The sequence below is a fragment of the Zootoca vivipara genome, chromosome 6 (assembly GCF_965207765.1).
Source record: "Zootoca vivipara chromosome 6, rZooViv2.hap1.1, whole genome shotgun sequence".
Taxonomy (NCBI): domain Eukaryota; kingdom Metazoa; phylum Chordata; class Lepidosauria; order Squamata; family Lacertidae; genus Zootoca; species Zootoca vivipara.
This window is the reverse complement of record NC_142589.1, coordinates 50124104-50151348: the sequence shown is the minus strand read 5'-3', so window position 1 is coordinate 50151348 and position 27245 is coordinate 50124104. Positions and strand designations below refer to the sequence as shown.

General features: G+C 41.0%; 1 protein-coding gene across 4 annotated transcripts; it reads left to right on the top strand.

The window, feature by feature from the left end:
* Positions 1 to 5917: 5917 nt before the first annotated feature.
* LSM14A (LSM14A mRNA processing body assembly factor) lies at positions 5918 to 27083 on the top strand. Of its 4 annotated transcripts, none has more exons than XM_035117757.3 (10): positions 5918 to 6282; positions 10253 to 10416; positions 13725 to 13857; positions 16891 to 17010; positions 18394 to 18570; positions 19050 to 19115; positions 20361 to 20540; positions 22114 to 22276; positions 23964 to 24204; positions 25193 to 27083. In XM_035117757.3, exons 1-10 carry the CDS (start codon positions 6162 to 6164, stop codon positions 25214 to 25216), a joined length of 1389 nt encoding a protein of 462 aa, XP_034973648.3. In that variant the 5' UTR covers positions 5918 to 6161; the 3' UTR covers positions 25217 to 27083. The 4 variants fall into 4 exon arrangements, with proteins under 4 accessions (XP_034973648.3, XP_034973647.3, XP_034973651.3 ...); XM_035117756.3 differs by having other exon boundaries at positions 20334 to 20540; XM_035117760.3 differs by lacking the exon at positions 16891 to 17010.
* The last annotated feature ends 162 nt before the right edge of the window (positions 27084 to 27245 follow it).

The window sequence follows — 27245 nt, the reverse complement described above, 5'->3', positions numbered from 1 at the left end:
TGTATTCCCTTTTTCAAGGCCTTGGTTTGATTCATTCAACATGATGTAAGTCAGAGGTTGGCAATCTTATCCAAGGATGGGCCAGTCGACACTCCGCCCATCGGATGGGCTGGAGCGTGTGTGCACGCGTGCTCTTCCGGGTCGGAGGAGCGCCCATGCACACATGTTATTTCCAGCGCTCCTCTGACCCGGAAGTGCGCTGGAAATAGCGGGTGCGCATGCACACGGGTGCTTTTCTGTCCCACATGCGTGCGCACACACTATTTCTGGCACACATCTGGGTCAGAGGAACGCCCATGTGCATGCGCACAGGTGCCATCAACCTGGAAGTCAGCCCCCACGCCATGCCGGTAAGAGCAGGCAGCGAGGGACAACAGGGGGGTGGCAGTGGTCACCATGGGCTGGTTAGACAAGCTTTGTGGGCCGCTACCGGCCCATGGGCCTTAGGTTGTTGATCCCTGGTGAAAGTCATGAATACTGTTATGAGTTTTGAGTGGTTAAGCTGAATGCCTAATACCTGTGCTCCTTCTAATTCCTGGATCCAACAGATTCAATTGCTGGAATAGCAAGGACAGCCTGGTAATCACCTGGAAGAAGAGCCATTAAGAAAGACAAAGGGAAGGTAATGAGCCATTAAGAATGCCAAATGGGAGGGCATCTTAATAACTGCTAATGATTGAAGGAAGAGCTTGGTGAACTCAACCCATTCCTGAGCTATCTAAGGTCCTCCTTATTTATGCTAGTCACTTAATTATGACATAGCTGCCAAGTTTTCCCTTTTCTCACGAGGAAGCCTATTCAGCCTAAGGGAAAATCCCTTAAAAAAGGGATAACTTGGCAGCTATGAATTATGATGTCTTGCAATATAATCCTATATGCATGCACTGGCTGTCTATATGTTTCTGGGCCCAATTCAAGTGTTGTTTTTAAGCTATAAAACCCTATATGACACGGGATTGCAATACCTGACTCACTGCCTCTGCCAACCGAAACGTACCAGGACCTTATGGCCATCATGTGAACATCATCTGAAGTCTTTCTTTGGATTCACCCTCTTTAATGGGCAAGAAAATAGAAGTGCCAACAGGCCCAACAGAATGGGAATGAATGGCTGATGAAATGTATGGAATTGGCTGTAACAGACAGGTTGATGGAGCTAGTCAGAAGAAGGGAAGGAAGGCCAGGTAGTGCTGATTTTGCCAAAAGATGGAATTGGGTTTTTTTGAGTTATGGAATGCCTGTTATGGAAATAGAAGATGGAAAAGATATTTGTTTCTATAGTTATGTCAATAATAATAAATAAATGAAACCTAAACGCACACATAAAAATAAGTATGACTAACTTGATCTGAATTCATCCCATGAAATTTATATTTAGTTATATTCTAAGCTTTTCATTATTTTTAGGGGAAAGGTATACATTGCCTTTACCTTTTTATCACACACACATGCACACTATCAAATTTGGCTTGTGAGTACTGTTATAAGAATTTTGAGGTCATATCTATATATATATATAATAATGGTTCATAAAACATGTAACGAATGTACAGAAACATGTCTGAAGCAGCACAGGAAAACAGGCCTGACTGACACCATTTTGACTCTCTCTGACCAGGTGTTCCTCTGCAAGGAAGAAGTGGGGTGGGGGGAACCTTCTCATTGTCTCAGGAATTAAAGTGATAATCCCTGGCATCCTGATACCTGAGTGCCAGACAAAAGGTTGTGATTAACTTGGCTGGGAAACAGGGAAATGTAAATATCTCTCAATTTTGTTGATTAGGTTTTGGGGGCAGGGGGCAGGGTCCAGGATGCTCAGATTACTGCCACCAGACCTCCCCTTTCATGATGTACCTATGATGAATCTAGGGAGAGGGGTCTTGGGCTACACCCCTTCTGTGACATATGGATGATGCTTCTGGGGGGTGGGCTGAAACCAATTTCAAATCTCTTTTTAAGGGCAAGACATCTTTGTTTGGGGTTCCTTCCTTGTTCTCCTGTGTGAGAGGAAGGACCCTGTTGCAACAGCGAAAATAAAGGCTTTGCTTCTCAAACTTCTCTGGTTGGCCTCTGTTATATTCTCCAACCGATGGAGAACCCAATAAGGGAATAAAGGCAGATTTTTGCCTATTTCAGTACCATCTCTTTTGTTAATGTAATATACTGCATGACTCATCCAAACCACTCAGCCCACATAGACTGTAAAGGGCCTCGGTAAATATCGAACATCGTCCACAACAGTATTATATCACTCAGCTCCAGATATTTTGCATGCTTTCCTTACTGAGTACTGAAAAGCAGTAGCCTCTGTCATACTACTGATAAGCTGCATAGGCTTGCTCTTTCAAAACAGAAAGAAATGCATATGCCTAGTTGAGGCTGTTTTGTGGTATATGGTGACAGTGATAAGGAAAAATCCTTTCCTATGAGTAACCTGGGAGGCCTATTAATGATCCAGGTTCGGTGTTCAAACAAGAGTGTTTATTACAAATTGCAATGCTATGCAGACTGACCTTACAGAATAAGCAAGGAAAATGGTGTGCAATTATTTGTACTTATAATGCATACATTTTCACTTTTTCCTTTGATCCTATGACACACACAAAAGGCTTTCGGCTCCTTCCTCTCCTCCCTGCCTGTGGTAGAGATAAAGTCATCTCATTCCCATTTTATTGCTTTATTGTTTCCTTTCAAAAGATCGCTTGTTGCATTAACTTTCACAGACTTGTTCTAATGCTAAGTCCTTTCTTTAACCCTTTCTTTAAAAGTATTGAACTGGTTTCAGTTTCATCTGACCTCAAAAAAATGAAAGGTTTAGGAGTGGGGGAACAAATTTCAGCAAAGAAAATTGATAGGTCGGTTGACTGAATTTTCTATTCACTGCACTTTCATAAAAAAATACAGCAAGGCGTATGTAGCATTTTTATGAAATCAGTTACAGGTAGGTAGCCGTGTTGGTCTGAGTCGAAGCAAAATAAAAAAAATTCCTTCAGTAGCACCTTAAAGACCAACTAAGTTTTTTATTTTGGTATGAGCTTTCGTGTGCATGCACACTTCTTCAGGTATCTGTTGGTCTTTAAGGTGCTACTGAAGGAATTTTTTTGACAGAAATCAGACAATGAAAGTTTTGTTATACAAGCCAATTTAAGATGTTTCTTCTAGGTTTTTTTTTTAAAAAAACTAAAACTTAAAACATTCTTAAACATATACAGCACATAAAGCAGCTTTGCCATGGTGTCTTTCAAATGTTTTGGACTACAACTTCCATCAACCACAGCCAGCAGAGCAGTGGGGTCATAGTTTGGGGGCTCTCTGATAATTGGAACTTTGTCTGCTTACACCACCTCTTTATGATACACTATTAGTGGGAGAAGGGAAGTACTCATCTGTGAATATAGATCAGCTCTTTCTTCACTGTATCCCCCACTGGTGCTCCACTGACATCTAGCAGAAATTCAACCAGCATAATTTAAGGCTAGGACCACACTCATGTTAAGTAGGAACTAAAAGCAAGACATTTTTGTGAACCTATGGGCAGTAGCATGGTAACAAAGTGCAGGGTCCCTTTATGAAAGTCACACCCGCATCCACTTCTACAATAATCTTATAATTGTACAATAATAATAGTTAGGGATGCACTGCCACTATCAATGCAGATCACCATGTGTTGCCATTCAGCTAGATCTAATATTTTCTATGCACGTACATGGGCAAATGATTTGGAGTTGCTTATAACAAGTGCTGCAATATCTTATTTCAGAGGGAATTAAGTTGTGTTTTCCTTGAAGTTCCATTGCATGCAACAGAACTTGCACCCCTTTGAAAATGAAGCACCTTGTTTTCAGTGTTTGTTCCCAAATGCTTAACTTTGCGGGAATACAATTTCCAATACTGGTTCCAATCAGTATAACACAGGCGCCCCCAAACTCGGCCCTCCAGATGTTTTGGGACTACAACTCCCATCATCCCTAGCTAACAGGACCAGTGGTCAGGGATGATGGGAATTGTAGTCCCAAAACATCTGGAGGGCCAAGTTTGGGGGGGGTATAAAGGGTGAGAAGACTAATGAGACTCTTATTTTACACTGATTGGGCAGCTCTTGGATACTGGAGGCAGTGGCCCTGCTGCAGAAATATTAACAGGTCTTCCATGGTTTCAGGGACTATCTAGATAAATTTTAAGAAGTTATAGAGGTTGATTCAACTTATTTCAGTAGCTCAGTGCAAAATTTGCTGAAGGGCAATTTTTAAGAGCCCTATCCTGAGCATGTTTACTTGCAATGAAGTCCACACAACCTTAGGGCTTACTCATGCACATAAGCAGAGCCAGAATAAGCATTCATGTAGTTCAGCATTCTATTCCCCATAGCAGTTGGACAACAAGATGCTTTAGGAAGTCCACAGGGCTTGAAGGCAAAAATCTTCCCCAGCTATGCTGTGAGGTCTAAATACACTAAAGATGCAGAATTATGTGGGCTTTATCAAATGTGAGCTATTAACCATTCCCCACCCCACAAAGAAATCTTTGCTGCAAACAAGAGACAGATTAATAATAATAATGATAATAATAATTTATTATTTATACCCCGCCCATCTGGCTGGGTTTCCCCAGCCACTCTGGGCGGCTTCCAACAGAAAAATAAAACACAGTAATCTATTAAACATTAAAAGCCTCCCTAAACAGGGCTGCCTTCAGATGTCTTCTTAAAGTCTGGTAGTTGTTTTTCTCTTTGACATCTGATGGGAGGGCGTTCCACAGGGCGGGCGCCACTACCGAGAAGGCCCTCTGCCTAGTCCCCTGCAACTTGGCTTCTCGCGACGAGGGAACCGCCAGAAGGCCCTCGGTGCTGGACCTCAGTGTCCGGGCAGAACGATGGGGGTGGAGACGCTCCTTCAGGTATACTGGACCGAGGCCATTTCACAAGTATTGTCTATATGGCATGATGGCTCTGCTCTTCTTACATGGTTAGAGGCAATGAAAGTTCTAAACACCCATTGCTGGAAACTGCAGGAGGAGAGAGTGCTGCTCTTCTACTCAGGTCCTGGTAGTGGAGAGCTGGTTGGCCACTGCGAGAACAGGTTGCTGGACTAGATAGGCCCTCTTATGTTCTTAGAATAAAGGTACTACCCATGATGGCTGTGAGGCAGCAATGCTTCTGAAAACCAGTTGCTGGAAGGGAGGGTGTTGCTGCACTTGGATCTTGCTTCCAGGCTTCTCATTGAGGCACCTGGTTCGCCACTGTGACAAGACGCTGGACTAATTGGACCATTGGCTTAATGCAGCAGCCTCTTATTCTGTTTCTATAAGGCAGGGGAAACTGTAGCACTCGTGGGGTCGCTGGACTCCCACCATCCCTGACCATTCACCACGCTGGCTGCAGGGGCTGGTGGGAGTTGCTAAATATGTGGAGGGCCACCGATGTTCCCCCGGCCCCAATATGCGGTATTGTGGTCACCCTCTCTGAAGGAACCTGAGCATGATGGAATTCATGGGATGACAGCCCGGCGGGGGAGGTCAATCGGTGATCGTTAAGCGTTGGACTCCAACTCCCAGCTGCCCCCCGCCCCAGCCGTACTCGGGGATTATAGGAGTTGTAGTCCAGCATCCTCAGTGAGGCCTACAGGCCTGTATGAAAGGTTCCAATATAGCGCGGAGCCCCTGCAAGGGAGTGGCCCTGTCCCATTCAGTTAAACGTGGAGAGAAGCCCCCCCCCCCCGGACTGCCCACAGCCTCCTTGTCCTGGTGTGGCGCGGCCTAGTCAGGCTTCCTTCGCTCCTGCCCGCGTCATCTCTAGCCTCCCGGCCGCCTAGCGCGCTTTCCCTTTCATCGCGAGATTTGGCGTCTTGTTCCCAACATGCATTTCGCGGCTGAGGTGGTGGGGGTGGTGGAGGAGGAGTAAAGTCGAGTCGGGCGCTTTGACGGAGCGGGCGGCGGCCATGTTGGGAGCGTCGGGGCAGCTGTAGCAGCGGAGGCCTGTGTGGCGGGGCGCTGAGCGGCCTTCCGGGCCCAAGCGAGGGAAAGAGCTAGAGGGAAGCGGCCTGGCCTGTGGCGTGAGGGAAAAGGAGGAGGCGGCGGAGGCTTCGTCCGAAGCCGGACCCGACCGGGGTGCTAGAGGGGGGCGTGAGGAAGCCTCGAACCAAGCCTCTGCTTCAGCCGCCGCCATGAGCGGTGGGACGCCGTATATCGGCAGCAAGATCAGCCTGATCTCCAAGGCCGAGATCCGATATGAGGGCATCCTCTACACCATCGACACCGAGAACTCCACGGTAGCTCTCGCGAAGGGTAAGGCGGCCCGGAAAGGAGAAGGTGGCCGGGGGGGGAGATGCTTGGCGGTTGGTTGGGGGCAAGGCACGGAGAGGCCTCAGCCCCCACTTCTCCCCAGTGGAAGTGGGTGGTCGGTCTCGGGGACCCGAGTTGAAATATAAAAGGCACGCTAAGCCTGCAAGGTAGGCGGGAGGTGGAGGCAAGCAAACAGGGAATTAAATAAAGATTCCCCTTAGAGATGCGTTGTGCGAGCTTCAATCGACTACCCAGGGAAGGGAGGGTTACTGGTTTCCAGCACGAGAGATGGGTGGTTTGTCTTGAGAAGGTAAGTTGAGATATAAAGGCACACCACTCCTATAAGGGCGGGGTGGAGTTGGGGGCAAGCAAACCAGGATTCAAGCAAAGATGCCTGTAGAATTTGTATCTTAATAAAGAGATGTGTTGTGCGAGGTTCAGTTGAAGATCCCGTAGGAGGGTTAGGGTTGCTGGATGTTATTGCAGCGCCCACTCTAAGCTGGATGTCAAGTATAATCTCTTAAAGCAGGGCCTTTGTCAATCTTCTGCTCCTCCAGATGTTTTGGTAGTAAGACTCTCATCACAGCCGCACTGGCTGGGGCTGACAGGAGCTGTAGTCCAAAACAGTGAGAGGGTAGCAGGTTGTGGAAGGCTGCCCTAAATAAAACAAATGAGACAAAAACAGCTCCATTGCAAGGCACACTTTGGGAGTAAGTCCCACAGAAGTTGCTGAGTTTGTTAAGTTCTGCTACAGGAGTACACCTCGGGTATATCCTGTATATATATTCATCTAAGTGAAATCATCCCAGTGAAAAGAATACTGTGTGCTAAAACTCCCTTTGCCTCTCCCTTATACTTTTAAAACTGCCTCAATAACAGGGAGCATTTTTAAAAGTGTCATTTATCTTACACTGCCATGCTGAAGTCTTACTGCCCATTATGCCGCCTCAGAACTCTTACCACTTTGGTTCCACCTTGTTCTGCTACGTGTTTACTTTCCATAAACTTGCTTGGAGCATGCTTGTTGATTATTCTTACTGCAATACAAGGTGATGCACATGTGCACCCAGATATTTCTACAACTCACATCATTCCCAACCACTAACCCTGCTAGCTGAGGCTGATGAGAATCTGAATGCAACATCTGGGGGGCCACAGGTTAGCACCCTGCCCTAAGAAGACTATATAATTTTATGCATATTGTTTTCAACTAAGAATGTGCAGGCATCTTTCAGGAGAGAAGTGGGGGGTCCCTTAGTGCCAGCTAGTTAAATGCAAACGCCATAGTTTTCACATAGTTTGACAAAAGTAAGGAAACCAAATTCTTTCTGGCCTCAAGAATAGGGAACAAGACTGCCATAGGAGGCAGTCTCTATTGCAGTTGTGCTAGTCTCCAACTTTGTATAAAGTAAATGTACTTTAGTTTATGACCAACAATAATAATTGTTTATTGTGTAATGTAATTGTTTAATTTGTAATGGCTTACCTTTTAATGTGTGTTTTGGTGTCCTTAAAATGATAAATTAAAAAATACACTTGGCTTTCAATGATGCTTTTTCAGTGTCTACAAAGTACAGATTACTCAGATTATATTAAATTATTTTTGTTTCTTGGTAATCAAGTGCAAACATCATTATATTTGCTTGTTATACCCTGTCTCATTATTAGACATTTAATAAAACTTCATTTAAATCAACTTAGAACTATTTCAAATTCTAAAAAGCTTCTGAAATTGTAGTTAAATACATATGAAACAGCAATTCATATGTGATCATTTTTTGTTATTTCAGAGGCTAGCAAAAGTAATTTCTATCTTGAAATTTTGAAAGGAATGCAGATTTCAAGTATTTGAAGGAATACAGATTGCTCAGTAACAAGCATCCTCGACTTTGGTCGAGTTCTGATTTCTCAAAAAGTGATGGTTTATCATGATGGGAATGAGCCTGTTTAGGCTTTTGGCGTTCACTCACTCACTCACTCTCTCTCTCTCTCTCTCACACACACACACACACACACACACACTATAGTCATTGTGTTTTATTACTTCTGCAGTTTACTGTTATCTCCAAACCCTAAACCAGGTAGGATAACCCAGGCATCCCCAAACTTCGACCCTCCAGATGTTTTGGAATACAATTCCCATCTCCCCCGGCCACTGGTCCTGTTAGCTAGGGATCATGGGAGTTGTAGGCCAAAACATCTGGAGGGCCGCAGTTTGGGGGATGCCTGGGCTAACCTGTGATGTTGTTGCATTCCAGCTCCTACTAGCATGATTGGTACTCAAGGATGATTGCAGCTGTTGTTCAGCAACATCTGCAGGGCCAGAGATTAATCACAGTTTAACAGGAGGGTGGATAAATCTTAACAATTGCAGGTGGTAGTTGTTATAGTAGTATTTTAATGATTCATTATTTATACTTGTTGCCACTGCTCTAAAATCTGTGGTGAAGAATAAAACAAAACAAATTAAGTGAAGTCTTGTTTGAAAAACTCCCAAAATGATAGAGCTCCTGCTATGTACACAGAAGGATCCAGGTTCAATCTGAGCCAGAAAAAATATAGGATGGACATAGTTAAGAGAGGCTGCTTCCTGAGGCTCCCAGGAAGTAGACAACATGGAACTGGATGAAACACTACTTTGACTCATGGCAAGGCGGCTTCATACGCCATATTATATATATATCTTTTAAATACAGGTGACTCTCAACTTAATGTGGCTGTTACTTTCCAGGGTTAGCATGTAAAGCAGGCTTCCTCAACCTTGGCCCTCCAGATGTTTTTGGTCTACAACTCCCATGACCCCTAGCTAGCAGGACCAGTGGTCAGGGATGCTGGGAATTGTAGTCTCAAAACATCTGGAGGGCCGAGGTTGAGGAAGCCTGGCGTAAAGCCAAAATTGCATAGTCAAAACACTGGATTCAGTGGTGCTGAAAAGAAAAGTCTTTTCTCTTTTTAATTAAAAAGAATACCAAGCATGTAAAGCTGAATGTGCACAAGTTCCTTCCACATTACTTGTAAGTTACCTGTGTATTCAAAGAAGTATTTGGCAGAAATTAGAAATGTGGGCTACTTTTGTTAAGTTAAGATTGTTATACAGTATCTAATACACCTTAACATTTTTCTTAGACACTGCACATAATCTTAGCCAAAAGGTAAAAATGCATAGAAATGCCTTTTTTTGTATCCTCATATCAAACAAATCAAACTGAGCCTAATAATTTTCATCTCATTTGTGAACAAAGTATTTTATTTCTATTTTCCTCGTGTATTTTCTTGCTTCTACACTTAGAAGGCACATGAACTAGAAATTCTTACGATTATCCCTCGTTCATTATGATCCTTTTCACCTCATTATGCTTAACCTTATGCATGCCTCTGCCCTTTATGCATTATTCCATCCAGCCCTACCTCAGCTTAGAACTCATTGAAATTAAACCTGCAAAGCTTTCCATTTTTCTTATGGGCCTAGATGACTTATTTTGCTTGTGTGTGTGTGCCTACCACTGAATTATGACTCCTCCCTAATTCAGGCTCTGCTTCCCCTCAACACACCTTGCCATGGTAACATTAGTAACTAAATTCCCCAGATGCCCCTTTCTCTGCCCCCTCCTTTTCTGGACAAGCCGCTGCCCATTCTGCATTATTTAGGCTACCATGCAAAACAGTGCCTTCATGATCACCCAAGGAATTTACAGATTGCCTGCTTTTGTGTAAGATTGTATGAAGTAAATCAAGAAAAATGACTTGCTGACCTTTTAATGCAAATTGACTTGATCTGAATGAATTCAGCTGACTTTGGGGGGGGGAGTGCTCTTTTGAAAGTATCAGTGTAGTGAACCTAATGAATATTGAGCTGCACTTTGTCACATGATGCGTTAGACCAAAGTGATGCAAGTTTTTATTTGTCAATGTGTAAATATTGTGAGAAAGTGTTGGATGATACATGAAAAAAATTGTTTGCTTTTTCCTGCAGTTCGTTCTTTTGGTACGGAAGATAGACCAACTGATCGACCTATACCACCTCGTGATGAAGTATTTGAATACATTATATTCCGTGGCAGTGATATTAAGGATTTAACAGTTTGTGAACCACCCAAACCACAGTGTTCTCTGCCCCAGGATCCAGCTATCGTTCAGGTACAGTCACCATGTAGCAGTTTGAGCTTTAGCTATGTCTAGTTATACATTGTAATCAATTTTGGTGTCTATATACCTGAAACTGTATGATCTGGATCATCTTATATTGTTTAGGAAAAATAAAAAAAATTCCTTCAGTAGCACCTTAAAGACCAACTAAGTTTTTATTTTGGTATGAGCTTTCGTGTGCATGCACACTTCTTCAGATACAGTGAAATGGAAGTTTCCAGGCACTTATGTAGAGAAGGGGTGGGGAGGGGTGGGGATGGGGAGGGGGGATCACTCAGAAGGGTGGTGGAAATGGGTGATTGACTGACTGATAGCTGTTGATGACCGGAAACGAAGCTCAAAACCATGGAGGGACCTGGTTTGAACAGAGATATCGGATTCTTATCTCATTATACATGATAAGCGATCTTCAGCCATCTCAACCCTTGCTTTTTCATGCAAAACCATTTGCAGTCGTTTCCGGTCATCAACAGCTATCAGTCAGTCAATCACCCATTTCCACCACCCTTCTGAGTGATCCCCCCTCCCCATCCCCACCCCTCCCCACCCCTTCTCTACATAAGTGCCTGGAAACTTCCATTTCACTGTATCTGAAGAAGTGTGCATGCATACGAAAGCTCATACCAAAATAAAAACTTAGTTGGTCTTTAAGGTGCTACTGAAGGAATTTTTTTTATTTTACTTCGATCCAGACCAACACGGCTACCTACCTGTTTAGGAAAAAGTTATTTATATGTGTTCAAGAGATTTTTCACAAATTTATTAATGACAAAATGTATACAGCATTAACATAAGAAAAGCCGTGCTGGATCCAACCAAAGGCCCATCTAGTGCAGCATCCTTTTCTCACAGTGGCCAACCAGATTTCCCACTGAGAGGCCTGCAAACAGCACCTGAGTGCAACAGCACTCTCCCAATTGTGATTCCCAGCAGCTGGAATTTAGTAGCTTATTACCTCCATCGCTGGCATCTCTAGCAGCCATTGATTGCCTTATCCACTATGAATTTCTCTAATCCTCTCTTAAAGCTATCCAAATTGATGGCCATCACTATTTCTTGTGGGAGTGAATTCCGTTGTTTAACTAGCCCCTATGTGAACAAGTACTTTCTTCTGTCTCTCCTGAAACTTCCAGCCTTCAGTTTCATTGAATGGTTCCAGGTTCTAGTATTATGAGAGAGAGATAAAAGCTTCCCATACTTTCTCCATAACTTGCACAATCATACTATGTCCAAATTATGCATGATCTTACACATTTTGTTACCATCTGCAAACTTAGCTATGCCACTGCTTACCCCTACTCCAGATCATTTAGGGACCAGTTAAAATGCACAGATCCCAATACCAGTCCTTGGGGGATTCTACTTTCTACATCTGTCCATTGACAGAACTGTCCATTTATTATTGCTAGTTACTCCTCCAATTTTATGATTGCTAAGCTTACTCAGGAGCCTTTGGTGGAGCACTTAATCAAAAGCTTTTTGAAAGTCTAAATACAAAACATTAATTGGATCACCTCTATATGCTTGTTGACTCCCTGAATGAAATCTTAATAGGTTAATGAGACAGAACCTACTCTTGCAGAAGCCATGCTGGTTCTTTTTCAGCAAGACCTGTTCTTTGATATGCTTGGTAATTCTATCTTTTAGAGTGCTTTCCAACAATTTTCCTAGAACAGACATGCTAACCAGTCTATAATTTCATAGATCCCTTCTGAATCCCCTTTTAAAATTTGTTATATTGCTCACTTTCCAGTCCTCAAGGTAATAAAGAACTCAAGATTGAAACTGATGATCTTCTAATTAAAATATGAAACTTGTAGCTCTTGGGAAGATCCTATCCTGATCTGGTAGTTTTTCGGTTTTAATTCGTCAAGCCCTAGAATTTTATCTCTGGTCAACTGTTTCCTCAGTTCCTTAGACTCCTTTTTTGAGAAAGTTTTGTTCGGGCACAGGGATTGGCCTACATCTTCTGCTATGAATACAGATGCAAAGAATTTGTTGAGCTTCTCTGCCAAGCTCCTTGAGCACATATTTGACTTGCTTGTTATCCAGATGTCCAGCTGCCTCCCAGCTAGTCTCTTCTAATGTATGTAAATGATGTGTTGTTGGTGATTGTACAGATGACAACCATTTTGCCATGGGGGTTCTGTTCCTAGCCCCCATGTGCATCAGCGAAGTGCGCATAAGCCCATTCTGGTGCCCATCAGCGAAGTGCGCATAAGCCCATCTCTGTTCAGCCCTCTTCTGGGTACTAAGGGAGCTGTGCATCGGTGGTCACACAACAATTGGACGCACACAAAACATTGTCATTGCCTGAAATGTTTTTAAAGAGACAGGCTTCTAAAGGTTTTTTTTTCCTTCTCTTTTGCCAACCTTTGTATTATTTTTGTTGTTCTCCAAATTTGAATAAGACCCTTCATTTTCTGAAGGAAGCTTTCTTGTCTCCAATAGGTTCCTTGACTCTGTTAACCATGCTGGCATTCTTTTGGCCCTGGTATCTTTCCTGGTCTGCAGTATATTTTATCTCAGCTTCTATTAAGCCTTTTCACTTTCACTTTCTACTTCCTTTTTACCAGCCCCCTCATTTTGGAGAAGTTTCCTCTTTTAAAGTCAAATGCAACTGTGTTTGATTTCTTGGCAACAATGTTTTCAATAAAAACACCAGCCAGATGGGTGGGGTATAAATATTACTTATTAATATTAAGCTGTCTTTGATTTTTGCCATTGCATCAAGGATACACTACAGAGGTATACTTATTCTTATTAATTATTATATTTATACCCTGCCCATCTGGCTGGCTTACCTCAGCCACTCTGGATGGCTTACAACATAACTAAAAACATAATAAAAACATCAATCCTTAAAAACTTCCCTAAACAGGGTTGCCTTCAGATGTCTTCTAAAAGTCAGATAGTTGTTTATTTCCTTGACATCTGAAGGGAGGGTGTTCCACAGGGAGGGTGCCACTACTGAGAAGGCCCTCTGCCTGGTTCCCTGTAACCTCGCTTCTCGCAGTGAAGGGACCAGCCGAACTAGTTATTGCATTTTGAATTATCCATGCCATTCTGAGTATTGAAATGGCTATGTTATCTGGAAAATAAGCACACATTTGGTAAATAAATTCATTTTCTTACACTAGTTGGAATGTGTTTTATTTCTCACTTTCTAATGCAACCCAGTTCAAGAAAGGGTCTTGTACTCTGGTTTTATTGCTAACTTTATGCAGCATAATGATATCATTTCATGATAATTGTTTATTTCTGCTTTGATAGTCTTCCATGAATGTGGTTTTCTTTAGTCCTCTCTAGGATCGTCTTCTACTTCTTCATTCCAATCTGTGGGTTCCTACGGTCCTTTTGGCAGAATGCCAGCCTACAGCCAGTTTAGTCCAAGTCCATTAGTGGGCCAGCAATTTGGCGCTGTTGGTGTTGGTATGTTTGCATTTTAAACTTCTTTTCTTGGCAAGCATATGAATGTTAAAATATTTTCAAGTATATACTGTTCCCACCCCATAGGGTAAAATTCACATTTACTGAGTTGATCTTATGAAAGCATGTGCACCCAAGAAGGCCACATTCCCCAGGCCACCCTCCTACCCCTCAATAATTTCTCCTTTGCAAGCTTCACTAATATGCGCAGTGGGGTGTTCTTTGGCTGCTGCTATTTTCTTTCCTCTTGTGCAGGACACATTTGTGGCCAAGTAGGCACCCAATAGTCCATGTTAGACCCATTTTGGTAAACGTTTTCATTTTTGCAGATCTGCTTTATAAGACTGTCAGAGTTTATGGTAGTTCTTTGGGGTACTTGGAATCTTGTTTACAATTAAGATAAAAGGGGTTACCTGTAGGAGCAACATTGGGACATATGTGAGTTCATCTCCGTTGTGCAGCTTGATGTAGTTCAACCCAGTGGCAGCTGATGCTCAGGAGCAAAAACAGTGCAGTCCTTAAACCATACTAAACTGTTAGCACATTTGCAAAGCTAAGCAGGATCCAGTATGGTTTCAAATTGGATGGGGCACTGTGTGCTGAGATTCATTCATTGCAGAGAGAGAGTTGGACAAGATTACCCACAGAGTCCCAACTGTACAATTCTATGAGATTCTTGGTTTACTGTGTTTTTAGAGCATCTTTGGTGGAAAGATGGTGGGAGGCAAGAGCATATCTGCTTCATTCTTGGATGGACTGAAATTTCCTAGATGCCCAGTGTGAAAATGGGAGTATAAGTGTCTCCCCACTTATGTGTGTTCGACTCATGCGCAGTGGCACATATGTGTGGTGCCGGGAAATAATTAAATAAATTGATTTAAACTGCAAAAGAGTATGAAAAGAGGAAAAACAGTGCAAAAAGAATGAGAAAACTGCAAAAAATGTCACAAGAAGAGCGGGGAAATGGCTAGTAATCCCAATAGCCTTTGAGGCTTGTGGGGAGTTGGTATTTGAGAGGGAGGTTTGGAGGGAGCAATTGTGGTGGAGTTTGGCAGATTTTTGGCAGAGGGCGTTTACAAGCTTTTTAGATGGTGTTAATTCCACGTATGGGGACCCAGGTGGCGCTGTGGGTTAAACTACTGAGCCTAGGGCTCGCTGATCAGAAGGTCAGTGGTTCGAATCCCTGTGACGGGGTGAGCTCCCGTTGCTCGGTCCCAGCTCCTGCCAACCTAGCAGTTCAAAAGCACGTCAAAATGCAAGTAGATACATAGGAACCGCTACAGCAGGAAGGCAAACGGCGTTTCCGTGTGCTGCTCTGGTTTGCCAGAAGTGGCTTTGTCATGCTGACCACATGACCTGGAAGCTATACGCCGGCTCCCTCGGCCAATAATGCGAGATGAGCGCGCAACCCCAGAGTCGGTCACGACTGGACATAATGGTCAGGGGTCCCTTTACCTTTACCTAATTCCACGTATATGCACAGTCCCTGCAAACGTAACACCCATATAAGTGGGGATACTGCTGTAAGCAAAAGTAAAACTAGACTGTCAGGTTCACTTTTCCACATTTATAAATATTAGACTCTGGCCAAATCCAATGAATTGTAAACATCTGAGTATTGTGAACATTCTGCTTTCTCTTTACTAGCTTTGTCTAGGAAGCATTGTCCTGTGGGTGGGAAACAAGAATTTCACCAGGCATGTCACTGGACATCTCAGCATCTGGTTCCAGTTTGTAAAGTGGTTTTGTTCAGAAGTTGCTAGGCTGTGGTGTGAACCTAGTAAGTTTAAAGTGTGCTCCATGATTACGGGAGAGGTTACCTGGGCTGTAGCTTCAGGAAGTTACAATGTTATAGTTAATCATAGCATATTGCTGATGATGGTCTCCTCTAATCTTTCTTGAAACAACTTTATGTGCAGTGTATATGTTTAGAGAGATCCCACATTAGAATAAATAGATCAAAGATTACTTTCAAAAAGCTTTGAGGGAGAGGAGCAGCCCGAGTTTAACAGTCTTGTTAGCTTGATGTTATCCGTAGGGAATATGTGAATAGGTACACTGGCCCACTTTCATGACTAATCACAATAGTAACATAAAGGAGAAGGATAAAACAAGGGCCTAATAGCAAGATGAATGGATTGTTTAAAAACAGTAAAAATATCAAAACAAAATTTAAAAAAGCTTATACCTATGACAAACTTAGTTGGTCTCTAAGGTGCTCCTGGAATGATTTTTTTTATTTATTTTTTACTACGTCAGACCAACACGGCTACCTACCTGTATCTAGTAAAAATATCATGAGACAGACTGCCATAGCTAATTTGTGAATATAATTTGTGTGCAATTTATTTAATATTGTACTTCCGTTGAGAACTTTTTGCCGACTATAAATGCAGTTTTGAAGATGGCGACTAGTAAACTGTAATTTCAGTTCAAGCTTCTTAAATTTTGGCCACAACTGAATTTGGAGATCTATCCCAAGTCTCTTTCACCAACAGCAGCCTTCTTATCAGCTGAGCTGAAATAGTTACCATATGTTTCACATATGTTTCAGCTGAGTCTGGTATATTACTCTGCATATAGTTTGACATCTCTGCAGATTTCTGCTGTTGATAAAATACTTTTCTTTATTCTGAAAATTAGCACAGACATCACATAATTGTAGCTTTTGAGAAGTGGTTTTGGTATTTCTTAGCTGCTTTAATAAAATTGTTCATGTTTTATTTGTTACACAAGTTAGATAACATTTGGGTCAGTTGGCGTTAGTCTAAGAGTGGCAATTTAAATTGTTAGCCTCCTTAGTCTTACAGAGACTGTTAACATTTTTAGAACCATGCAGTGTTTCCTGAGGAGTACTTGGTAGTAGTGGCTAAGGGTCACTAATGGAGAACTCGCAGAATCCTTCTATAGTTGTTGGAGCTGCTTGAGGCAAAACAGGGAAGCTGAACGTTTTGGTGCATTGAAGTTCATTGACAGTGCTTCAATTGAAGCCTTGCACCACCAGGGGCTTGACGTCTATTTTCTGACTTCATGCAGGAAGTTCACTGACATCTTTTGGAACAGAAACTTCAGCCAATGCTAACTTATCCCAAAGCAGCGCAGTTGGTTCCACTTTTACAACTGATGCAAGGTCATTAAAAACACAGCTCTCACAAGGTAAAGGCTGGTGGTGTCAGTCAGATTATTGATCTTTTTGATTAAGAAGGTGAATGCATTGTCACAGTGTTTTGTTCAAATGTGAAATATATTCTTTTTCTGGTTTACTGCAATATGCATTAGCTGTAATGAACCTAAGTTTCTTGTGCTGCCTCCTCCCCTTCCCTACCATGTAGCAAGAAGGAAGACTTGGTAGCTTTTAATTCTGCTTTCCTTGAATCTCTGCATTATTATGTTTCCCAAACCAGGTATTGTGATTTATTAAAAAAAAAAAACTAATTGAACTTCAGCCAACTTCTGAAACCATGATTTGAACATGTCTTTTTTTGCAATTGGCTAAAGTTCTTAGTAAACTACAAAAAGTCAAGATTCAAGAAAAGTGTGGGGAGGGGATCTTCCAAAGTCCTCCCTGTTGCATAAAGGATAAGGAGACCACATGTGATACTTCAGCGTGTTGAGCCTGTTGCGATGAACCCTTGTTAGTGTGATATGCAAACATGACACAGGAGGAATGGACTAGCCACAGACTCATGGCAACCCCTTCCTGCTCATGCATGTATTGCTAAGCCTTGATTTAGCATGACATGTGAACCACTCTTCTGCTTCTTTGTGCAGAGTTAGCCTTGTCTCTTATCACTGAAAGTGAGCTTGTGTTCCAATAATCTTTTAGGTGTATTCTGCTAGTGGGGACAACAAATCTCAACGCCTGGGGATCATTGTGATTTTTCTTCCAGACAGACTACTCTGTGAACCCAGTGTTTGTTTTTTGGCTTGCCAACTATGAACCTAGAGCAAAGCCAGAGATTATGGCTTGCCTTTGCTAAGGAGGAACATTGTCTGCATTAATAATAAGCCGTTAAACATGGTTTATACAGTAGTGGCATCCAAACTGGGCCACTGACTCTTGGACTGAAGCTGCTAAATAAAAAGATCTGCCTCACCTAAGCTAAACAAGATATTTTTTCAATATCTATTTTTTCTGCATCCATACTACTCACTGTTAGTGCTTATTTTAAGGAATCGTGACATCTAAGGGAGTAGCTGCAGTTCTAGGTGACAGACATTTGCTAATAACTGAATTAACTTATTGTATGATGTTAGCCGCTCTGAGCCCGGCATTGGCTGGGGAGGGCGGGATATAAATAAAAATTATTATTATTGTTATTTGGTAAAGATGAGCTATCTCACCCTGTTTTTCCTTTGAGGATTGAGAGAGAATAAATGTATATACAGTATATGTCCTAAGTCTTGGGTTAGTGGATCTAAAGTTGCAAAAACATTTCCTCTTTGGAAATAGTTGTCTTGACTAGGTAAAGCAGATAATTGACTTCAAAGTAATACTTAACTAAGGTTGGGCATAAGATGGTGTCATTTCTGTTTCAGGTCGCTCAAGTCCTTCGTTAGACCATTTGAGAAAGAGCCCAACCCTGGAGCAGGCAGTACAAACAGCAGCAACCCACTTATCTGCTTCAGCACCAGTTGGGCGAAGGAGTCCTGTTTCAGCCAGACCTCAAGGGCCTGCTAGTCAAAAATCATTGGAAAATCAGGAGCACAGAAGAGGTAGAACTTGACCTTTGGACCTTGATTATTTTAAGCTCTGTTGATATCGATACTTCTTGCCAAAGTGAAAAGGCTGTTCTTTGCAAGTGACTAAGCATATGCTTTTGTCAAAGATTGGATTCAAAGTTTGAAAACCCATATGTCTGTTTTTAAAGTTCAGTGTCTGAGTGTGGACACTGAAGACACAAATTTGTGAGTCATGAAGCATACCCTGCAATAAAATGGCATGGCTTGCAGTAAGGTGAGGCTTATGCCTGGATGCTTCTGTTGTTGGTTGGGGAAATATTTCTGTCAGCATAGGAGTCTCAGCCTGCTTGGCATGCGGGGTTAACTTAGAAGATGTGTGGTTTTTCCCCACACTCTTCTCAGAGCGCAATACTGCCCTGATGCAGCCCTTAGAGATTTTTTCCTTACATGCTCGCAGTTAGTATACAGAAAATGAAAAATAACAAAATGTTCTTTGCATTCTTTGTTCTTAGCTGAAGCACACAAGGTTTCAAGATCTGAAGCAGAACATCTGAGAAATGAAAACAAACGTCAAATGGGTAAACTGAATTTGTTTTTGGAAAGGATAAAAACTGTAGTGCTTTTTAAAAGTCACTTTTGTTGAACCAGACCCAAATATAGGGAACTAATTCAAACTGCAAAAATCAAATGATGTTTTAATTAACTGGCCTAAACAAACCACAGTTCCTGTGCTTGAGCTTAATAGCATAATGCAATTTGTTTGAAACAGCAAAAAGAAATACCTACTTTCTCACGCACAGGGGACAGGTGAGGTGCAGCATGCACAAGCCCAGCACCTGTGGCTATGTGTTCTCATAATGGGAAACCATTATTTCATTTACTTCTGAACTGAGTCACTGTGGGCGGGGTATAAATAATAAATTATTATTATTATTATTATTATTATTATTATTATTATTATTATTATTACCATCTAGCGAAATAGATAAGCAATGGGTTTAAATAAAAAAGAAAGGATTTGGTCTTGTGGAATTGATTGTTGCAGAACGTCAGAGCCTTTTAAAGGGTTAGTTTTACACAGTGTACAATGGTACCTCGGTTTTCGAACATAATCTGTTCCGGAAGACCGTTTGAGTTCTGAAACATTCGAAAACTCAAAACGAAAGCCGCAATACGGAAGCCATGTGGCATGTTCGACTTCCGAGGTGTGTTTGAAAACTGAAATGTTCAAAAACGGAGATGTTCGGAAACTGAGGTACCACTGTATAGTTAAAAACTATGCTGCCCTAGGTTCCTTTGGGAAGAAAGGCAGGGCATAAGCTTAATAAATAAACAAAATCTAGAATTATATCACAAGATGTAGTGATGGCTGCCAACTTTAAAAGTGGATTAGACAAATTCCTGGAGAGTAAAGCAATCGGCAGCTTTAGTACTAGTGGCAGCCTGCCTTTGAATTGCACAAGCAGGAAAGGACTGTTATACTTGTGTCCTCTTTTGTGGACTTCCCAGAGGCATATGATTGAACAGTGTGGCAACTAAATGCTAGCCTAGATAAGCCTTTGACCTGATCCAGCAGAGTTGCTCTTAGGTTATTAAGAGAAGTATATGATGGGGCTTTAAGCTATATAGTGGCTGAAAGTTAACAATGGAAGATGATATACTGTACCTTGAACAGCCTGGTGTCTGGTAATCATATCTGCTTGACAGACAGAAATCTCTCCATCAGTCCTGTCTATAATAGTTTTATGTTGCTACTTGCAAGAACAAATCTGAAACTGCAGGTCTTTCGTTTATAGGTCCCTTCAAAACCTATTTTTCCCCAGTTCCAGGTGCACCTTCAGCACGAAGGGGCCGTGGGGGTCACCGGGGAGGCAGAGGAAGATTTGGTATTAGACGGGATGTTCCAATGAAGTTTGAGAAGGACTTTGACTTTGAAAGTGCTAATGCACAATTCAATAAGGAGGAAATAGATCGCGAATTTCACAACAAACTAAAACTGAAAGGTAAGCTGAAATGCTGTTTCAAGGGAATAATGACTGTATTGTCAAGTACAGGTAAACCTAAGCCTTCTATAGACACGGGATCTAAATGACTGGTAGTTAATGGAAACTAGATGTAATTTGGAAATCTGACTTCTGTTTCAAACAAAAGTTCTTTAAAAAGGAAAGAAAAACCCTTTGTACTTGTGCTATTTTATACTTCATTTTATGTGGAGTTGTGAGTAGGGTTCTTATTCCTGTAGGGGTTGAGAGTTAAATTGGACTAATCCTGCAGTGTTTTGAAGTTAAGTTGTATAGGTGTTTTCAGATGAAAAGAGAGGTTTCACTTAGATGCATTCAAAGTCTATCGGTATAATTTATTGCCTCCTTTTTCTCTGTTGCCTTTCCTCCTCCCTGAGGTGATAGAAGTGTTACGCAAGGGAATGATAAGCAGTGCTGTGTGTATTCCATATTTAGGAAATTAAACTTGTTCCCAACCTAGGAAATTTTGAATTCTGCAGTTTGTATAGATTCTGTAGATTAGCTTCCCCTTTCCTTGCATTTTTATTATTTTCTGTGGCCCTAATTTTACTAGCTGTGGTAAGAGGCAAAATGTTACCTAAGTGACTGTACCTCAACCACAGAAAGTTGTCCACAGTTACCAATCTGACCTTGGAGAGAGTCAGCTGGTGATGCCTTATTCTTTCCAGCATAAGTGCTGCTTTTTAGGTGCCTTTTAAAGAAGCATTTATTTATTCAGACTTTGGAAAGAAACTGAGGTGCTAAAGTTGTACATATTTTGCTAAGGCTATTAGTTTATTTTAACATTAATTTTTATTTTTAATATTTGTTTCGTAGTTTTATTGTATGGTTTTAAATTATGTTGCATCTTGCCCCACTATCTTTGGATAATGGATGGTCTAAAACTATAACAACATAAATATAATGAGTTTTAATGAGTAGAATCTTGCATTTTTAATAGGAAGTACTGAGCTCCCCATCAAATTACCTGGACATTATAAAACAAGCACAATCTGCAGTGGGCTGTAATCCTGCCCTTTGCAGTGTGTTCTGCTGCTAGCCATACAATTCATGTAATCAAGTATTGCTTGGACAAATTAGCAGCACTCTTTAAAGTTTATGTATGGGTGTTCCTGGCCGGATTAAAGTCTTACAAGGAAGGCTTTACAACAGATATTAAAGGAGTGCTTTAAAAAAGTATACTCCCTTTGTGATTTGCCACATTCTCTTCTGTCACTTCTTTAGTTGCTGTAATTGTGCTGCTCTCATCTTGAAGACAACTTGAGTCATCCAAAGTCAGGGAGTGCAGTTTTTTCCTATTTTTACAGCAATATCTTGTTTGTTGGAGATCTGCTGAGGACTAGTAGGAAGGAGAATAGCCAGGAGAGAGAGAGGAGACAGCTGTTGTCTTCACTCATGGCAAGTTATTTTTGTGTGTGCTGATCTACAGCATCCTTCTAGGGTAGCATTATACACAAGTCATTTTCTACCTTTCTTTGAAGATGCATTTTCATTTACTGTTCACTGATGTTATCCTTTTCCTTTCTTCTCACCCCCTGCCCCCTGGATTCGTTAGAAGATAAACCAGAGAAGCCTGTAAATGGGGAAGATAAAGGTGACTCAGGTGTTGATACCCAGAACAGTGAAGGCAATGCAGATGAAGAGGATCCACTTGGACCCAACTGCTATTATGACAAAACCAAGTCTTTCTTTGATAACATTTCCTGTGATGACAATAGGTACCTGATTTGTTTTTTTGGCAGTCCACTGAGCAAGCAGAAAATATAATTTCCAAATGGCAAGATCCATGGATACTAAAATGCAGAATGAAACGCTATACCTTATACCTATGTAATGCTGCTACTGCTGCATGCAAAATATTTGGCTTCATTAACGAAAGGAAATAACAGCTTTGTAATTCAAAGAGGGTTGGATACACTGTAGTTTAGAGAGGTCGAGACTGGCTGCATTTGTGCATAATGATATACCAGGCCTTCTGTGAATGAGAAGTGTGCTTGTGTACTCTCCCAGTTGCTCCTACTTCACTTCTTCCATATAGCCAGGAAGCCTTGACTTCCCATTATGTTCAAACCAGGGAACATGGTTTATTGGCTTCCTGATCATGGCTTGTTAGGAAGTAGCAAACCATAATCCATGATCTTGCAAGGACCAGATTTGTTGGTAAAGATGTGTTTTTAAATTTGCAATGGATGTTCAATGGATGTTCATTGCGGAATCATATATCCTCTTCCATTTCTGGTGTATCCAGGCTCTTGGCAAAGGTTGAGCCTTCTGTAAGACTTTTTTATTTTGGCCTTGGATTGATAGGGGAAAGGGGATATGCTGTAAACCTTTTGTTACTTTTCTATTTGATTTCTTCTTAAGTATCAAACAGGCAGCATTTTTATTTGCATCTATATCAGTAATTTGATAAAGAGGAATCGCCTGTAATTAATTTCACTGAAACTGGATGCAGAGAAATTGGTATTACTCCCAAAGCATGGAAGGTTCTGTTTTACATGGTGCTCCCTAAGCTAATTTAGTAGGAGCCACTCCAGTGGATCAACATGTCTTAAGGATCAATAAATTTTTCACTAAAAACATATACAAGACAAAAAAAGGTAACAGAGAAAAAGTAATACAGAGTTGCAGAATGAAATAATAACAGGAAAGAAGTGTACCAAATTACACTCTTGCTCCACTGAAAGCAGATTGTATTTTAATACCCCTGCCATAACAAAAAACGAGAAGCTGGAAGGATATGGGAAGATCTCTCCCTGTTCATATAAGGCAGGCACGTCCAACTCCCAAGAGACTGCAATCTACTCCCAGTATTAAAAAACTAGCAGTGATCTACCCATTGTCATTGCCAAAAGTTGTTGAGCTTATTTTATTTTATTATTATCCCGCAATCGACCAGTAGTTCGTGATCGACCGGTTGTTGAACGTTCCTGATGTAAGGGAAACCAATTGGCATTGTAATTAGCCGATTTTGCAACTCTCCAGGCCACCCATCTGTGTCTGGTCAAGCATTCTGATAAAGCTACGTTCCAGATATTGGTGAACCATGCCTCACATGGTAAAACATCAGGAGACCTCAAGAGTCAAGTGATAACTAATCTGGCAGCTGCTAGTAACATTAACCAGGAAATTCTTCACTCAGGCAGCCAGTGGGTAATTGGGATGATATAACTTGGTTCTGATTTGAGGAACTGTTTTTTCACTCTTTCCATGCTCTCAATGTAAAGGTTCCGAAAGGAGTTTGGAATGCCACTCCTGCACAGTGATGCTACTGTGCAGTTTCACTGAGTGCATGTTAACGTACTAAGCAGCTTGAAAACATCAAACTGTCTTTGGCAGCAGTACTCCTTGTGATGAAAATGATAGTGATCTGGAGTTAGTGTTCTTGTCACTTGCCTGTTTCAGAGACCGAAGACCAACCTGGGCTGAAGAAAGAAGACTAAATGCAGAGACATTTGGAATTCCAATGCGTCCAAACCGTGGCCGGGGGGGCTACAGAGGTAGAGGAGGTGGCGGAGGAGTTGGTGGCTTCCGGGGTGGAAGAGGACGTGGAGGCACAAGAGGAAATTATGGCGCCCCTCGAGGATTTCGTGGTGGATTCAGAGGTGGACGTGGCGGCAGGGAATTTGCAGATTTTGAATATAGGGTAATTGCTTACAAACTATCTTGCAGGGATGGGGAACTTGTGGCCTTCTCACTTGATGTACTTCAACTTCAGACCCAGCCAGCAGTATGATGAGAGCTGTAATTCATAGCTGCCTAAGAAGGCCACAAGTTCCCCACCCTATATCTGTTGCTTATAGCCATAGGCACTGCATTCAGTAATTCCAGAAATAAAAATAGCTACAATGCCACGCAATCAAAACAAGATACAGCCACTCATTATTGTGTTAAAAATACAAAAAAGTATGAAAAAAACCTTGAAAAAACTGCAATAATAGTACATATGTTTAATACTGGATGAGAAAATAAAAAACAAATCATCTCATAAAATCTCTTATATACTGGGCATGAGTTTTCTTTGCAGCGATTCAGATTTATTTTTATGCATCAATACACTTCTATATATTCTACATAAAAACCATATAAGAAAGTTGAACTCTGAAATCAACTTATTATTGTGGAAAGATGTATTCTTAATTGCCTGCATAAGCCTGACAGAGTAGAAAAGCAGAAAAGTTTTCAGCAGGTGTTTAAAAGGCACCTTCTGAATCTCTATTGCCAGCGTATTCCACAACTCTGTGCCAATGACACTAAAGGCTTGATTTCTTCTTGTCAAATGAGCCTTGCCAACTTGGGGAACAACCAATGGCGCTACTGCAGGTGAGCTCTGTGATTGAGCTGAGATCCGGTGGTCCCTGAAGTACCCTGTAGCTGAGTTGGGCTACAGAGGATTCTGCACACAAGAGTAAGCCACTCTTGCAATGATTTCTAGCTTTGGAAGGCATTTTGGAATTGACTTTGATAACTGGATTTATGATTGATGCAATCTAGAGAGATTCGGGCCCCATTTTGAATACTGTTAACGTTGCCTTCTCTAATTTGAGCCTCCTTTATCTGTTACTGTTCTTGATTAATTTGACTAAACTGGCATTGGTCAGGAAGTAATTTTCTTTTTCTTTTCTTTTTTTTAGAAAGACAACAAAGTTGCTGCATAGCTGAAGTTGAACGCAGGTGGACCTGTAGATCTTCATGATCCAGAGAATGTGTCAGTCTTTGCAAAGAATTGTTAATTTGCTGTAAAACTCGTCACCAGCACTGGGGTTTGTTTTTAATTTCAAAGGGGTACGGAGCAGTAACCTTTTTGGAGAAAAAATGGCCATCTTCAAAAACAATGAGCATTAAATATATTTGAGATAGAAGACTTAAGTAATTTCTTACATAGAGTTAAAATATAAAGCAGTACTTCAATGGAGTTTTTAAGTATTTTTTTCATCACAAAAAGAATTTATCAAATTGTATTTGATTACTACTGCAGGCTGCAAAGACAATTGTATGCAGAAGGCCGTCAGTACTGTGAGTGTGTTGAGCCAGTGAAGGTTGTTTTTGGAAATCCTTTAATCTCCCTTTTGAGATGGTTGTGCTCTTTGTCAAATAGGGTGCTGGGCAATAGAAAACTTGATTTTTGTCAGTCAAAAACAATGTAAACGCAGTAAATCCTGTTTCTTAGGCAAAGGAAAACTTTTTATAGTTGTAAAATTCCATGATTATCCCATTGCCAAAGAAACACTAAAGACTTTGTATAGCTGTATAAAAGCAACTAATTTTTTAAGAATAAACATTTTTAAGTCTACAAACCTGCTGGGTTGAAATGCTAAAACACAAACACACCACATACATTAGTTGTTTTGCAGGGGCGGTTCCACATAGCTGTTCAGCTTTAAACTTGTTTGATTTTTATATTTTGACTACAAATAAACATTTTAGATGTTCTTCAATTATATAAAAACTGGATAAAATAATTCTCTGGCAAGAAATTCATTTTTTAGGTTTTGGCATATTGCAGGATTTGACCAGATTAATAGGCTTTTTTCAGATGAAGACAAACCTCAACACTCATGTCACAATTCACAGTTCATATTAGTGATAACTCTTGAAGTAAAAATGACCCAGGCACACACAAGTTCTTATGTTTCCTTTGATGTGCCTGGAATAAAAAATGATATGTCTCCATGTGTTGATTCTTGAAATGTTGACTCTGTTTTAATGTTGACATACTCAATTTAAAAGTGACTATTTAGTGTTTGCAATTGCTTGAGTTTTGCTGAACTGTAGCTTGGAGACATTGACTGCTTATTCTTATCCCAACAGTGATTTGGTATGGAGTAAACTTTTGCCAATTCTGAAATACTAGTTATGACTTTTTTGACATTAAGTTATAATTAGAAACAGTAATTTGGTAACTTGTATTTTGTATGTGTGTGTATGAAAGCCACAGGAATAAAGGGATCCAAAGATTAAACAATTTTTACCTAATTTGCTGATCTTCTTTTGTTTCTCCTTTATGTTCAGTAGTGATAAAATGTGGATAACTGCACTGTTAGAAAATGGGAATATTTAAGTGATAGAATCATAATTTTATATTTTTTTGTATAGCACAATAAGGAAGTATTTTGTAATTGGTTTACTTATGAGGTCAAGTATTTGGAAGCAGTAGAAGTTAGATACTATTGTTTAGTAATATTTTGCATGTTAACAACAATGCCTTTTTGGGATCCACAAATCATGATACTGAGCAGTTTTGATTTATTTTATTTTTTTAAAGACAAAAGGCAAGTGCTGTAATGTCGCAATAAGTATGTATACTGTATGAGGTGTCCCAAGTTTATTTAAACCAGATACGTTGTAAATACCAATGAGACATTCTGTGAAGGTATGAATTCGTCTTATCTACCAATCCTTTGGGTTTACTAGTTGGGGTGTGTTTTTACCCCAGTGAACGGCAGCATGACATACCTTCAGTGTACCTTGCTACAGAAAAATGGGGCTTTTATTTTGAGCCAGAATAAAACAGTTCAATAAAAACTGTCTTTGTGGAAGTTTTTTCTAGCTTATCCTTTTTTTTGTAAACTGGTCCTGAAGTGGGGGTGGGGGTGGGGGGTGGACATCAAATTTAATGGTGCTGATTTTTAGTCCATTGTTTAGTATTGTGGCAGTGTATGGGATAAACCCTGTAATTTCCTTTAA